At 48.7% G+C, this 14072-nt stretch overlaps 2 protein-coding genes across 2 annotated transcripts; one reads left to right on the top strand and one right to left on the bottom strand.

Moving 5' to 3' along the window:
* Positions 1-216: 216 nt before the first annotated feature.
* On the bottom strand, positions 217-2363 carry LOC148356087 (zinc finger BED domain-containing protein 4-like). Its single transcript, XM_088350088.1, has 2 exons — positions 1289-2363; positions 217-1083 (listed from the first exon to the last, which is right to left on the bottom strand). The coding sequence occupies exons 1-2, from the start codon at positions 2316-2318 to the stop codon at positions 692-694; spliced, it is 1422 nt and encodes a 473-aa protein (XP_088206214.1). The 5' UTR covers positions 2319-2363; the 3' UTR covers positions 217-691.
* A 4037-nt stretch (positions 2364-6400) lies between these two features.
* LOC148356086 (sterile alpha motif domain-containing protein 9-like) lies at positions 6401-13614 on the top strand. The gene is made up of 3 exons (XM_088350372.1): positions 6401-7008; positions 8269-8554; positions 8749-13614. The coding sequence occupies exons 1-3, from the start codon at positions 6409-6411 to the stop codon at positions 12345-12347; spliced, it is 4485 nt and encodes a 1494-aa protein (XP_088206498.1). The 5' UTR covers positions 6401-6408; the 3' UTR covers positions 12348-13614.
* The last annotated feature ends 458 nt before the right edge of the window (positions 13615-14072 follow it).

Genomic DNA, 14072 nt, shown 5'->3' with positions numbered 1-14072 from the left:
GTCAAGTCCTGTAATAGGTCAAGTCAAGTCCAAGTCAAGTCACCTTTGGCGTACTGTTGTAATTTTAGCTTCAGAATCTGATCTTAATAAAGTGAAAGGCAATATATAAGAAATCAAGTAATCATCCTTGGCTAATGTGCCTAACCTGTAATAAAATATTTGTATCCTAAATACTCATGTTCAGTAAAATACATCATAGACTCAAACAAACAGTGATATCGTCAGTATTTGGTATTTATTGACAGAAAAAGTGATCTGTAGATCGAAACCCAAACTTTTACTTTTTTTTTACTTTTACAAAGTAACAATAACAGCTAAAACAAATACTAACTTACAGAGGATTAAACTGTCACATTTCTCTTGCTCTTTTCTTTGCAGATTTCTCTCTCACACGCTTTCTGTCACTCACTCAAACAGTATATCCATAAGTCAATCCCTTTTTATGAGGAAACAAATAACAGCTAAAACAAATAGCTTATTATTATTAAACTTTGTTACATTTCTCCTCTCTCTCTCACTCACACACTCACACACACTCACACACTCTCACTCACTCACTCACTCACTCACTCACTCACTCACTCACTCACTCACTCACTCACTCACTCACTCACTCACTCACTCACTCACTCACAATGACACAAATTAACTCACTCACTCAGTCACTGTATATCCATCAGTCATTCCCTTTTTACAAGGTATTGCATTTGCAAAATAGAAGATTAGACAGGGTCTTATCTGCAAGCCGAGCTCGATGGGGTCTCATAATGATTCCACCATGGCTGAAGACTCTTTCCACTGGGGAACTTGAGGCTGGCACTGACAAAGCTTTCATTGCAACAGGAAAAAGGGCAGGGAGGACAGCCCTGTTTGCGTCCCAGAAGGACAGACAAGGCTGCCCACAACAAAGAGAAAAATAGTTATTTAGTTGTGTCTCTGGGTTGGTGGTTGGGTCCTGCTTGCGGCGTTTTTTGTAGCCTGAGAATAGGCCAGTGCTGTCTTCTTGCTGGCTTTCGCTTTCCTCCTCTAGGAATTCAGGACTCTGGGATGTTGTGTGAGGTTGCACCTCACGTAGAATCAGATCTAATTAAAACAAAGAAAAAAAAGGGCAAGCGTAAGATCTCATGAGCATTATTCAAAATTGAACATCCACAGTTTGATACGCTTGCAAAATCATCTCTAAAATGGATTATAATACTCATATAACTGTTTTGAATTACATTTCCATAATTTGATAATGGTGACACGCCTAAGTGTACATCACGTTAAAAAAAAAAAATCCACTGACCTTTTACCATGTCAACAATGTTATTCTTGACATCATCGGTGACAAGCACATCATGCTGAAGCCACATCATGGAGAAAGCCGGGTCCAGGACAGCTGACCTGATGTAGACTGGGTCTGCAAATGGCAGCTCTTCCCCTGATGCAGCTGACAACATCTTCACATTAACGAAGATTCCCCGGAACCGTTTCTTCAAAGAGAATTGCAGGCTATGGATCATGCTTCCCAGGAAGCGCACTTGCGGCTTGAGTCTTTCCAAGTGGTGGTTAAGAGACAATACACAGGGGAGGACAGAGCTAATCGTCACAATCTTCTCTCCCTGAGTAAGATCAGTGGCCTCTGCAAATGGCTGTAGCACATCACAAAGTTCCTTCATCAAGTTCCACTCCCTAATTGAGAAGACCAGCTCACTGTGTCCCGTGTTCTGAACAACACTGCACAAGTCCTGGTGACTGAATGAGAGCACTGCCTTGACTTGTCGGAAAGTTGAATTCCACCGTGTGTTTACAGCAGCGGGTATCCCTCGCTGATCAAACTTCTCCTCAAACGCATCTTTAAAGGTGCTGGATGTATGCAAGAGAGAGCTAAGCTTGGAGCATTTTGCAAAGGAACTGTTCATGATCCGTGCATCCTTGAGACCATCACCAACAGCTAACTGCAGAGTATGCGCAAAGCATTGCTGACGTTTAGGGCTTCCTCTGTTGATTGTGCGGTCCACAGTCTCCCAGTCACCTCTGGAGAGGTCTTCCCACAATTCTTCATCATCCAGATTGTCATCATCGGTTACTTCGTCATCTTGATCCTTCGGAAAACAGACTGAAAATGATCGCTTCATATTCGCAGCATTATCACAGATTATGAAGTCGAGTTTTTTCCGAATGCCATAATCCTCACACAGGGAATCAAAGGCTTCAGCAATGCGCTCTCCTGTGTGAGATCCCTTGAATCTGCTGCATGCCAGCAGGTATGACTTCAGCATGACTCCTTCTGAGGTTGTTAAGACATGGCCAGTGACTCCCAAAAAGCCGCGCATCCTCCTATCTGACCAAATGTCTATGGTAACCGACACATGGTCTACACCAGCAAGAATCACTTTGATCTTTTCTTGCATGTCTGCAACAAGTGATTCTATTGTTGAAGTTATTGTTCTGCGGCAGATAGGCTGGTATTTGGAGTCGACCACAGACATGAAGTGCCTGAAATGTTTATTTTCCGTCATTGAAAGGGGCATGCTACATCCAATCACAAGATCTGTAACAATAGCATTGGTTATGGACTTCTGTTTGGGATGATTTGCTGAATATGCTTCCAGAGGACGAGACTGGATGAACTGTGATATTGCAGGCTGTGTAGTATCAGTGCAGGCGTTTCTTGTCCTTTCATACTCTGCATATCTGTGAAGCAGATGCAAAAACAAGAATGAGATGTCCTGTATGGTTGGGCAGACATGAAATCATGACATATGGTTAAAAAAACAGTTGTTTGAAACTTTCTGTATTTTTTTTTATCTATCTTCTGGATGATATTACTTAATATCAAATCAACTGTAACTGAAGCTTTTACCACATTTTTTTACTTTTTTATGCTCATAAAGCTGGTATATCTTAACCATGTGATAGTTAATAAATAAAACAATTTATTTAACATTTCCAACCATGAAATCAAAATTTTTAAAGAAAATAATGAGCTAATATTTATTTTTATACTAAAAAGTTACTAAAAAAAAACTACAAAAAAAACTTCCATAATTGTCGACTTAGTGGTCTTAATTATAAGATTGGATTAACATTATTGTCACTATTTGATTTGGAGACTACTGGCATAACTTTTGATCTAGCCTGCACGATTGAGGCGGTTTTAGCGTGATGACGTTGTAGTCTGATTGGTTGTAGCATAGTCCAGTAGTACACAGAGGCATTTGATCAACGCAGCCTCTCGGATGGTTGGCCAGACTAAACTCGTGTGATGAGTTTATCACACGTTTATCACAGTTTATTAATAGTCGCGATAGCCAGGCTTTATTGTTGCACTTTTATTGCACTTTATTGTTGTCAATGTCTACGCATAGGACAGTGTGGAACGTAATTTCGATTCCGTTTTATGTCAAGTACATTTGAAGGAACTGGCAAATAAAACTGACTTTGACTTGACTATGTACGATCAGCATGCCTGTGAAAAAGAGCGGATCCCCCTGCAGCTGCCGCCAACCCCACACTCTCCCCAATCGTGGAAGGTGCCCTTTTGCCAACACTTCCAAATTATATGCAGATTGAGACTATAACATTAAGGCAAAGACACATTTTTCAGGGATGTGATTTTTCCGCTAATTCGCGGAATTCCGCTTTCGCTCCAAAAATAAAATTTTAAAATTTCCGATTCTTTTAAATGGTAAAAAAAACGATTTCGTCTCGACAGCGTTCCATTTTAGTGTTTCCGTAACTGAAATGAAACGTACTTGCGATTGGTTGAAGTCTCCGTGTTGACCAATAAACGCGCTCCTTATAAAGGCGTAGGAGTATGCCATTGTTCATTTCTCACACGTTTTTGCCGAGTGTTTAAAGAAAGATGTCCGAGATCGAACGCAAAGATGCTCCGCGAGTTAAAGAAATTGCTAAGATCGTAAAAAAACAAGTTTCGATCGGACTGGTTAGAGAAGGAATTATCTACAAATGTTGGTGACCCCGACGTGATCCAATGTAGCGAGCAGAGACGGGAGTCGTAAGCGGAGTGTCAAACAAAGGTGCCAACGAAAGCTGCTTTAATGACATTTAAACTGGCGATAACAAAACAAACACGAGAGTGGCTAGAACCGGCCGAATTAAGAGTCCCCCTAGGAACTCGCTAACTAAACAATGGTTCCGTGGGTGAATTATGTACAACCCACTACAGTACTTTCATTTATAGATAACATCTTCTTCTATAACAAAGACATTTATGGTATGTTCTAATATGAGTTACTTTTCATTTGGTCATGATACAATTATTTGTTCATGAAATTTGAACTCTTCAACATGATTTATGTGTTAACTTAGTAATCACATGAGTTAGATATGATGATATTCTCAGTGATAGTTTTTAATAGCAAAGGCAGTCCAATGTTTTTTAATGTGACTGATTTTGAGTTGACTTAAACTGTAATTTTATATGGGATAGTTCAAAATACATTGAAAATGTATGCTGTTGTTTTGTCTATTTCTTTGTCATCTGAGTGCATTGAAAGTACTTAAAAACACGGAAAACCCATGACCTCCGGGGGGCTTCGCCCCACTTCTCCCCCCACCAGGGCACTGCCCTGGACCTAGCTGGGTGCCCGCGGCCCCCAGACCCCCGCCTAATTTTCAGATAATTTCACTTTGGTCAAATCACATCCCTGATTTTTGATCATGTACAGTGCACGTGTCCTTCTCAACTTCACCGCTTAGCCTACCCTATTTTCTCAATTAGACAGCCCGTTTATCCGTAGCTCCTAGCTCAATATGCCTGGCTTGTCTTTTGCGTTACCCGTTGTAGGATAGACGAGGCACTATGAGCACAAATGCATTCGTTTTACTCAAACATACTGCAATGTTTATAAAAGTAAATGAATGAAGCATCATTGACGCAGGTTACGATAACCTCTCGTCTCTGCATAAGAATGTCACAATGATAAACTGAAACCCCCCTGTGCAGCGGCTAAATCGCCCTGCCGCTCACTCTTAGCTAACAACCAAAGAGTAAGCAACTGGACTTTTTAGAGATTGAGCTGTAGATGTTCCTCATGGAAGTTCCTCAAGCTCAAATTAGAAGTCCAGTTGCCTACAACTAAACTGTATGGATAAAATGACCTGGGTGAATGACAATATTCACAGACATTAGCCAACATCCAACTCACCAGATATTAACACATTGACAAACAGATATTAACACTGACAAACACTTACTGGGCAGAATGGCTCTTCAAATGTCGGATGAAATTTGAGGTGGTGGTCTGGCTGTCCGAAATTTTCCCGTTGCAAAATTTGCACTGCGCTGTTCGCCGTTTACCTTCTTCACAGAAGTTTTTGAAGCCAAAAGTTACTACCCTCGGAGCAGACATGCTGACTTCAGGTGGTTGCCGTGGAGGTGTGTGGCGCATGGGCAGAGTGGGCGTGACATGAGAGCGTTTCTCAGCCCGCATCCCGTACTGTAATTGTCAACATTATTTAAATAATGAAATATATATATATATATGAACACGCAAGTCATTCAAGTCATCGTGGCTCAAGTCAAGTCAAGTCCCGAGTCTTAGATTGCCAAGTCCAAGTCAAGTCACAAGTCATAAAAACAGCGACTCGAGTCGACTCGAGTCCAAGTCACTAAGTCTCAAGTCCCCATGTCTGCTTTTAGATACCTTTGTTTGTATGTGTCTGATGTGTGTTTTCAGACAGGAAAGACCAAATACAAAAAAAAACACATAGAGAAAGAAAAAAACGAACAAGAGAGAGAGTGAAAGAGGAAAAAAATAGAAAAAGAGAATGAAACAGAGAAGGAATGGAGAAGATGAAAAAAGGAGAGGGAGGAATAGAGGAGACAAAGTAGACAGACGGAAGAAGAGAGAAGAGAAAAGTAGAGAGAAAGCAGGAAGAGTAAGGGAGAGACAAAGAGAGAGAAAGAAAACCAAAATAGAAAAAGGGAATGACAAAAAGAAAAAAATCAAGACGGACAGAAATAGAGGAGAGAAAAGTAGAAATAGAGAGAGCAAATGAGACTGAAAAGAAAGTGGCAAAGATAGAGAAAAGACAAGACAAATAAAAAAGAGAAACAGAGAATGAAAAAGAAACGAGAGTGAAAGAGAAAAGAAAATAGATGGAAAAAAAGACAGTGAGAAAAAGAAAAGAGAAAAAAGAGTGCCAAAAAGAGAGAAAAAGACAAGGGAAAAAGAGAAAGAGTTGCTTTGCCAGTGGTGCCTGGCTTGGTTGACATCAAGTGGACCTATTTCAAAGTGCAGTTGACTTTTCTCTTGCGCTTCTCTGGGTGCGGTATGGCGGGCCTACGCCGGCTGGCGGGCTGCACGCCGGACACCCCCGCTTAGTATTGACCCGGCTCCAGATCTCGGGGGCCCGAAAAGAAAAGCTGTCTTATTTCCTCCCCAGCGAGCGCCGGAAATGGCCGCCGGCCGAGCGGGACCCGACCCCCTGCGGGCGGCGCCGTCCGACGCCGAGCGCTGGACGCCCTCGGACATCCGACGCTGGCTGACGTCGGACGTGGGTCTGGATCCGGAGCGGGCGTCCCCGTTGGCCGAGGAGGCGGAGAGCGGCCGCTTCCTCCTGGAATTCTGCAAAAAGGACTTTCTGGAGGCCGGACTCCGGCACGGGCCCGCCGTCCTGGTCTGGCGCTGTCTGGAGAGGCTGAAAAGGGGGGAAAGGGGCGCGGCGCCCTCCTGTGGCGGCGTGGAGAACTGGAGCGCCCGGGAGGTCTACCAGCGGCTGCTGCCTCACCTGGAAGGCAAACTGCACTACGCCGAGCGCCTCCTTGAAGAAGAAGTCTCGGGAAGGTGCCTGCTTTGCTTCACCAAGGAGGACTTTACCCAGCTGGGTTTTAAGGCGGGCGCCGCCGTGCAGGTCCTGAGGAAAATTCAGGAGATGAGGGACAAAACGCAGCAGCCCGGCGGCGGCGGCGGCGACGGCGCGAGCCAGGGGCCGCAGGGAGGGGCAAAAGCCGGCACCGGTCCGGCGAAGAAAAAGAGAAAGGGTCGGCGAGTCGAGGTAAGCCCTTCCGCTGCCGCGCCTCATCCTTTGCTTCTCTTGCCCTCCGTTCCGGACTTGAAACGAAGCTTTCCTCCAAAAGAAGGCAGCGTTACCCCGTTTCCCAGTCCCCTTCACTTTTACTCTCCCCAATTGTTGCCACCTCCACTAAAATACCCCAGGCTCCCACCTCATGTTGCTGGGTCAGGGGAGAGGAAGCTTTGTGGTTTTGGGGGAGTGAAAATCTTCAGGAAATCCAAACAAATCAGCAAAGTGAGGTGGGAAGCCAGCGTATCTATAGCAGAGGTGGCTTATTCTCAAATTGGAAAGACCTGAGGAGGGAGAAAGTCAAGGGGGTAGGAAAATGGGGTAGAGCTGCCATCTTTTGGGGAAAGGAGGTACTGCAGAGTCCAAACTATGACACCCTTTCCAGTGTCCCTCGCAAGCCTTCCCCTTAAGCAGTTCTGGTCCCACGCTCCCTTTTCATCCGTAGAGATTTTTTGTTTCTGTTAAATCAAACCGGCCCCGGTGATGTTCGATCGCATCCCTCGTATTCCGTCCCCTCGTGTCCCGCGTTCGGGTCCCGCGTTCGGGTCCTTCCGACACCTCCTTATTCCTGCGGATCTCCCCGGCTGCCGTGCCCATCGGGGCCCCGCGTCCAAGGGGCGGCACGGCAGAGCCCCGTCGGGTCGCCTCGATCGGCACCCGGCAGCCGGCTTAGAACCGGTGCGGGCCGGGGCGATCCGGCTGTTACCGTGCCATTTCTGCCAAGTGCTCTCGATGTCAAGGTAAAGATATTGGATGAAATACGCGTAAACGACAGGAGTGACTGGGACTCCCTGCGTTAGCCAAATGCCCCATCATTTAATTAGTAGCGTGCGAGAAAAGATGATTCCTACTGTCCCATTGGAGTAAAAGCACAATCCTGGGAGAATGGGCGTGGAAATTTGATTCTGCGGAAGTTAAATTAAGATTGACGGCTGCCGACACAGTCCGCAAACAAGTGTCTTCGTCGCGGCACGAATCGCGGCCGGCATTAGTTTGTACGGCGTTGTCCTATGGACCGACGGGTCTCGCTCAAGACGACCGGTGCGTGCTACATCTGAACGGGGCACAGGGAAATGTCTGTTAGTGAAAGGACATTTCTTCTGGGCCTTGCAATGAAAAAAGGTACCGTTTGTAAGTGGGACAGGCATGAGAGCGGTTGCAGGTTGTAGGTCCTGCCACCTCGATCTTGACTTTTTTTCCTGTCGTGAAACTCCGCCGAATGTTTTCCGACAGTTACGGCAGGAGAAGGCGGAGCCGGCGATCTGCAGCGCCACGATAATCCAACCGATCCTGGAGGAACTCGAAGTAGGAGAACTGAAAAAGTTTCAGTTCCATCTGGAGAACATCAGGAACAGCAGGGGCAAGGCCGTACCGCATTCCAAGCTGGAGGACTGCAGCAGGGTGGACACGGCCAAGATCCTCAGTGAGCATCACGCCGACCAAGCGCTCTCCGTCACCTTGAATGTTCTGCGCCAGATCCACCAGAACCACCTTGCCGACAATCTGCAACGCCTTTTGGGTGAGTGCCCCGTCTGAAATATTCGCCGTCGCGGACCGAGGTCCGGACTCGTCCGTACCGAGGCGTCTTCGGTGCCCCGAACCGGTGTCGGGCCTCGGTCGCGCTTTGCTTTCAAACCCGAACACGTCGAGCCGCTCGGCGATGATCGGCAGGCCGATTTGAAACCTGAACCTTGATGTTTTCGTCCCATCCAGATGGCCAGAAGTGCGACCCGGAGGGTGCCGGGCCAAAGAGAGAGCTCGACCAGGGAGAAAAACTAAAGCACCTGCTGACTTCGGGTGGCAACTCACTGGATAGCAATGACCGCTTTGTGGTGGTGGTGAACAAGAGCAGTCCAGACCAAGTCCAGCACCTTCAGTTTCTCAGCAAACTGCAACTATTCTGCGTGTTGGACTTTGATCCGAACTCCAACAGCGTCGAGGGACTGTGCCACGCTTACAAGGAGACCCGCGTGGCCAACCTGCACTGGCCGAGGCAGTACCAGGACGACGCGGTGTTCAAAAAACTGAACCTGTACGCGCAGACCAGCTGGGTATTCTGCAACGGCAGACACGACATTGACGATGATTGTAAGGAGCTGGACTACAAGACCTGGTTTAAGAAGACTTGTAAAGATGTGGAACAACTGGTGGCGCTGATCTGCAGCAGCGAATTTGTCCGTCTTGAAAGAGGTCGCATCGTTTTCCTGTTGCTGTCACCTGTGGACACAGACAAGGACCCTTTTTTCGAGACTTACTGCTCCTTCCTGAAGCACACCAAGGAGCAGAACGTGGTCAGCATCTGCGAATCGTTTGGCACCTACGTCAAGTGGAGGGGGCTCATCGAGCAGAAGTTGGACTTGGATGTGGACCCGCTGTCCGTCTACCTGCTGACCTTGTCCCAAGTTAACGGGACGGTGGCGGCGCTGGGACCGTTGGGCCAGTCGCGTGACAAGCTGGTGCCCTCCTCCAACTCGAGCGCCGTCATCCTGAAACAAAAAGACGAAGACCTCATGACCGCTTTGGACGTCCTGTGCCAGAACGAGTGTGAAAACGTATACAAAGACGAAAACTCTCCAGAGTTTCTCCACTTTCGCAAAGATCAGGAGGTGGAGTTCTACCGAGGAGGCAAGGTCAAGTGGTGGAACTTTTACTTCTGCGACAAGGACGGCAAGACCTTTGTCAAAAGAGAAAAGTACAGCAACGTGAAGGCAATGATTCTCTCCCAGCAGGAGGTAAAGGCCAACGCTTGCGTTCAACTGGACCTCTACCACCATCCGGGCTGCGGCGCCACAACCTTGGCCATGCACGTCATGTGGGACTTACGCAAAGAATTTCGATGCGCCGTGCTGAAGGACACGCAACTGGCCAAAGAGGAAATCGCCCACCAGATCCTCCACTTCATGAAGTTGGAGAGCGGAACGCAGTGTCCCGTCCTGCTGCTGGTGGACGACATGAAGGGGCCCGATAGTCCCGTCGACCTGGTCAACTGCATCCGCAAGGTGGTGGAGGACTCGGAAGGCACCTGCTCTGAGGATGCGCCCGGCTGCAAAGTGACGGTGCTCAATTGCGTCCGCTCGCACAGCCCCAAGGAACGGTACCGGCATCAGATGGAGATTCAGTGTCAGTACATCAGCGCCTCGCTCACGCTGCGGGAGCAGAGCGAATTTGAAAAGAAACTCCAGGAGCTCAAGGAGTCCCACGAGAGGCCGGAAAGTTTCTACACCTTCATGATCATGAAGAGCAACTTCGACCAGAGTTACATCCGCAACGTGGCTCAAAACACCCTGAACGGCTTCGACGCCGGCGCCGCCGACGGCAAGCTCTTCTCCTTTCTGGCGCTTCTCAACAACTACGTGGCGGGATCGGGGATGGCGCTGTCTCTGTGCGAGGACTTCTTTGGGGTGAAGATGACACAGTACCCGGTAGACTGCGTGCTGGACAGGATGAAGCTCTACTCCAACGTCCTCATCGTAGACCAAGTGGAAGAGTGCGGCGGGTACAAACAGCTGCGCATCCTCCATCATACCATCGCTGCCGCCTGCCTGGACGCCTTGCAGAGTAGATACTCCTTGAGGGTCAGCGACATCACCTTGCAGATGCTCCACTACGATCTGTTCTTCAGTGCCGGCGTGGTCAAGGACAGACTCGTGCGGTCTATGGAGCGCATGCTGATCCGAAGAGAGCGCAAGAAAGACGGCGACGAGCGGGAACTCTTCTCGCCCCTCGTAGACAAGATCCACCAGCAAGAGGACGGCCAAACAGTGAAGGACATCTTCGAAAAGGCTTTCTCCAGGTTTCCGCACAGAGCGCCCATTCCTCAGGCCCTGGCACGCTACCTTTATATCACCCAGCAAGACTTTCCCGAGGCGCTCAAGTGGGCGGAAAACACCAAGAAAATCGCGCACAACCCGTACACTGTGGACACCGTAGCTCAGGTGTACAAAAGTAACCTAAGGTCCAACATAGATAAGGAAAAGCGCGATCCGGACGACCTGGACGCCAACATCCGCTTGGCCATCAAAGGAATCCAAACGTTCCAGAAGGCTCAAGATCAGTGGGACAACGAGGACGCTTCGCAAGCTGAGATTCCGGACGATGTGTCGGAGGACTACCAGCGCAAGGGTTACAACATTCATGGCCACGTGGGAATCTTGGACATTTCTTTCTTCATCTTTGAGGTCCTGGCTACGCTTCCTTTCTTCCTGGAATGCGATCCCATGAAAAAGAAGTATTTTCAGAGCTTCCTGAACGGCGACATTCCGATCGACAGGGTTCACAAGGAAGAAAACGAGGTCGACTCAAAATATGTCGCCGTCGTCAAAGACCACGAGCGGTTCCTGCGCGAACTGAAGCCCGAAGTCAAGAACAAGTTTGACCTACTAAACTACTACTTCGTCAACACCAAAGGCAACTTTGAGTTTGACAGCGTTAACCACCGCACCGTGTCCAATCACTTCAAGAAGTACGTGAACCTTTTCTGCACGGAACCCGAAGAGCTGCGTCGAGTCAAAGAGAACCGTAACCTGACATTAAACTTGATCCTGGGGGAACATCGGACGTTTCTGGAGAAGAATCAAGCCGACACTTTCTCCGGAGTTCTCCGACTCCTGGACCGGGAAGCCCGATATGTAGAAAACGTCGTCAAAGCTTACGCTTCCTTGCAACAGACGGTAAAGCAGCAGCAAAACATCTCAGTCAAGATCAATTACATTTTGGCAAACGTGGTCCTTTACCTTCTCAAGCCCAATTCCAGGCTGGCGAAGAGCTACGAGGATCTGCGCCACCTTCTGTCAGACACTTTACAGACTGTCGGGCACAACTACAAATACCCGGACCCGCACTATCTGGCCCTGCTCTTCTTCTGGCCCGCCGCATCCGAAAACGAGCGCGAAATCCGAACCTACGTCAAAGCCGTTCGCGCGTCCTGCCGCAAGAACATGTCGCAGTTGTTCTACAAGAGAAGCCCCGTGGCGCACCTCTACCTGGGAAAGGGGAGAGGACTAGATAGACTGTTTTCCAAAACTAACCTGGACGAGAACTTCCTCCGCCAGGGGATGCCGCGCAAAGCTTTGGCGCAACTGTGGTGGAACGGCGATATTTTCAAAGAGAAGGACATCAGCGAGCGCCTGCTGCGCGTGGACGGCATCATCGAGCAGGGCCGCGTCTTCGCCGACTACGGCGCGCTGAAGATTCCCGTTCATCCGGCTCAACTCGGCAGGATTCGGGGCGGCTGCAGCACCGAGAAGGTCTCCTTCTACGTCGGATTCGCCATCAACGGCCCCGTAGCGTACGACATTCGGTACCAGAACTGAATCGACGCCTCGGTGAAAGTCGGAAGCCGGAGGTCTCGGACCGAGTTTACCCCGGGGCGTGCCGGAGCTAGGGGGGAGAACCGCCGCGTCCGAAGTCCGGCCCTCGGGCCAGATACGACTCGCGTTTCGTAAACTAAAGAATATGCGGCCACTCGGTCGGTATCGAATAAATGCTTACAAAATCAAATTCACCCGTCCACCCGACGGCAGCGGTAGCCCTTCGGCCACCGTCCCCATTTCCGACAGGGTCGATCAAAAAAGGAAAGTCGACCGCGACGGCCGCGGCTTCCGAGACGAGCGGAAACGGTAGTATTTTGTCAGCGAAACCGGAAAAGAGCGCGCGGAACATAATCTGTACGGCGCTCCGAGAAAGCGACTGTCGGTAGGCCACGCCCCTGCCCCCCGCTACCCCTCTCGACAGGAACCTCCTACCCCGTATCCGGAAAACGGCTCGACCGGGACAAAAGAGAGGTTTTGCTCATTGGTCAGAGAGAGAAACTACAAAATGTAAGACCTGTAGAATATATTCAAAACGTGGGCCTTATTTTGCACCCTGAGCTCGACTTGATGCCACATATCAAAAACAGAAGTGAAATCTGGAGATGAGAGGCAAACGTGGAGGTACTGACGCGGGCTTTCATGTATTGTGGTGGAGGAGGACGGTGATGCCCCGCTTTCTGGTCTTCCCAAAAAGAGGATCGCAGCTACGGCAAAACTCAGCAGCTTACGGGAAGCGGGGCGAGGGATTAGCTTAAAAGCGCCGCGCGGGCTCCCCTGGCGTTTCGGGATCGGCGGGAAGGCGCTTTTACCGTAGCCGTCCTCCGGCAACGGCTTTCCACCGATCCCGGGGGAGAACCAAAACCGACCCGTGGCCAACTTTGGTCCTCATCTATGGAAGAGTCTGTCGGAGGACCCTTTCTCTTTTTGAGAGGAGACCCACTTTTTTAATATGGCTCTGTTTTGGGGACTCGACTCAAATTCCGTGAATCTATGTTTTGTTCTGGTTTTTTTTTTTAGATTTCGGCGTTTCCTCAGTCGGGGGCACCGTGCCGGTCAGGGTGAGGTTCAATGGCGGAAAATCCCGCAGCCGTCGGCCGCCGTCCCTATGGGTGCGGATAAGCCTCCCTCGGGTCCCTTTCCTCACATGTTTAGTCTGTGCCTCGCCATAATCATATCTGATCACTAGTTCTTTGGGTTTGACGGTATTTCAAGCGCGTGTACCATGTGTTTTGGGTTGTGGGGTTGGAGTGGGGTGAAGATTGGAATGTCTTCTTGGAAGTTGAATTTGATTTGCTTTACAAATAAATTGGATTCTTTTCAGCTCAACTTTTGTCTGTTTTGGCTCCATTTTTCTCATATTGAGGGTTTTTGGGGGGTGGTTTTTCCTCTTTATCGTCATCTTTTGTGGGGCAGTTTTGTAGGTCGTTCTCAGGGGGGTCATTTTTGGGCTGATTTGGATTGATTAGAGTCAGTTTTTGTTTCTTTTCAGCCCATTTCCTCCAATTGTTTTTGTTCGGTTTTTATTTGACTTTCTTTTGAAGATGATTTTTTTGGACATATTTTGCTGGTTTTCTGGTCCGTTTTTCTTCTTTTTCGGGGTCAACTTTGTTCGTTCGGTCAAATTTTGTCGGTATTTCGGTCATTTTGGGGTAGTTTGCTGGTCCGTTTGTCCGGGTCTTTCGGGTGAACTTTGGCGAGGAGCCGAAAGAGCCGCCCGTATCGGGT

The sequence above is a fragment of the Urocampus carinirostris genome, chromosome 12 (assembly GCF_059441175.1).
Source record: "Urocampus carinirostris isolate Australia breed hairy pipefish chromosome 12, RoL_Ucar_1.0, whole genome shotgun sequence".
NCBI lineage: Eukaryota > Metazoa > Chordata > Actinopteri > Syngnathiformes > Syngnathidae > Urocampus > Urocampus carinirostris.
The sequence above is the reverse complement of the archived record's forward strand: the minus strand, read 5'-3'. Positions and strand labels throughout refer to the sequence as shown.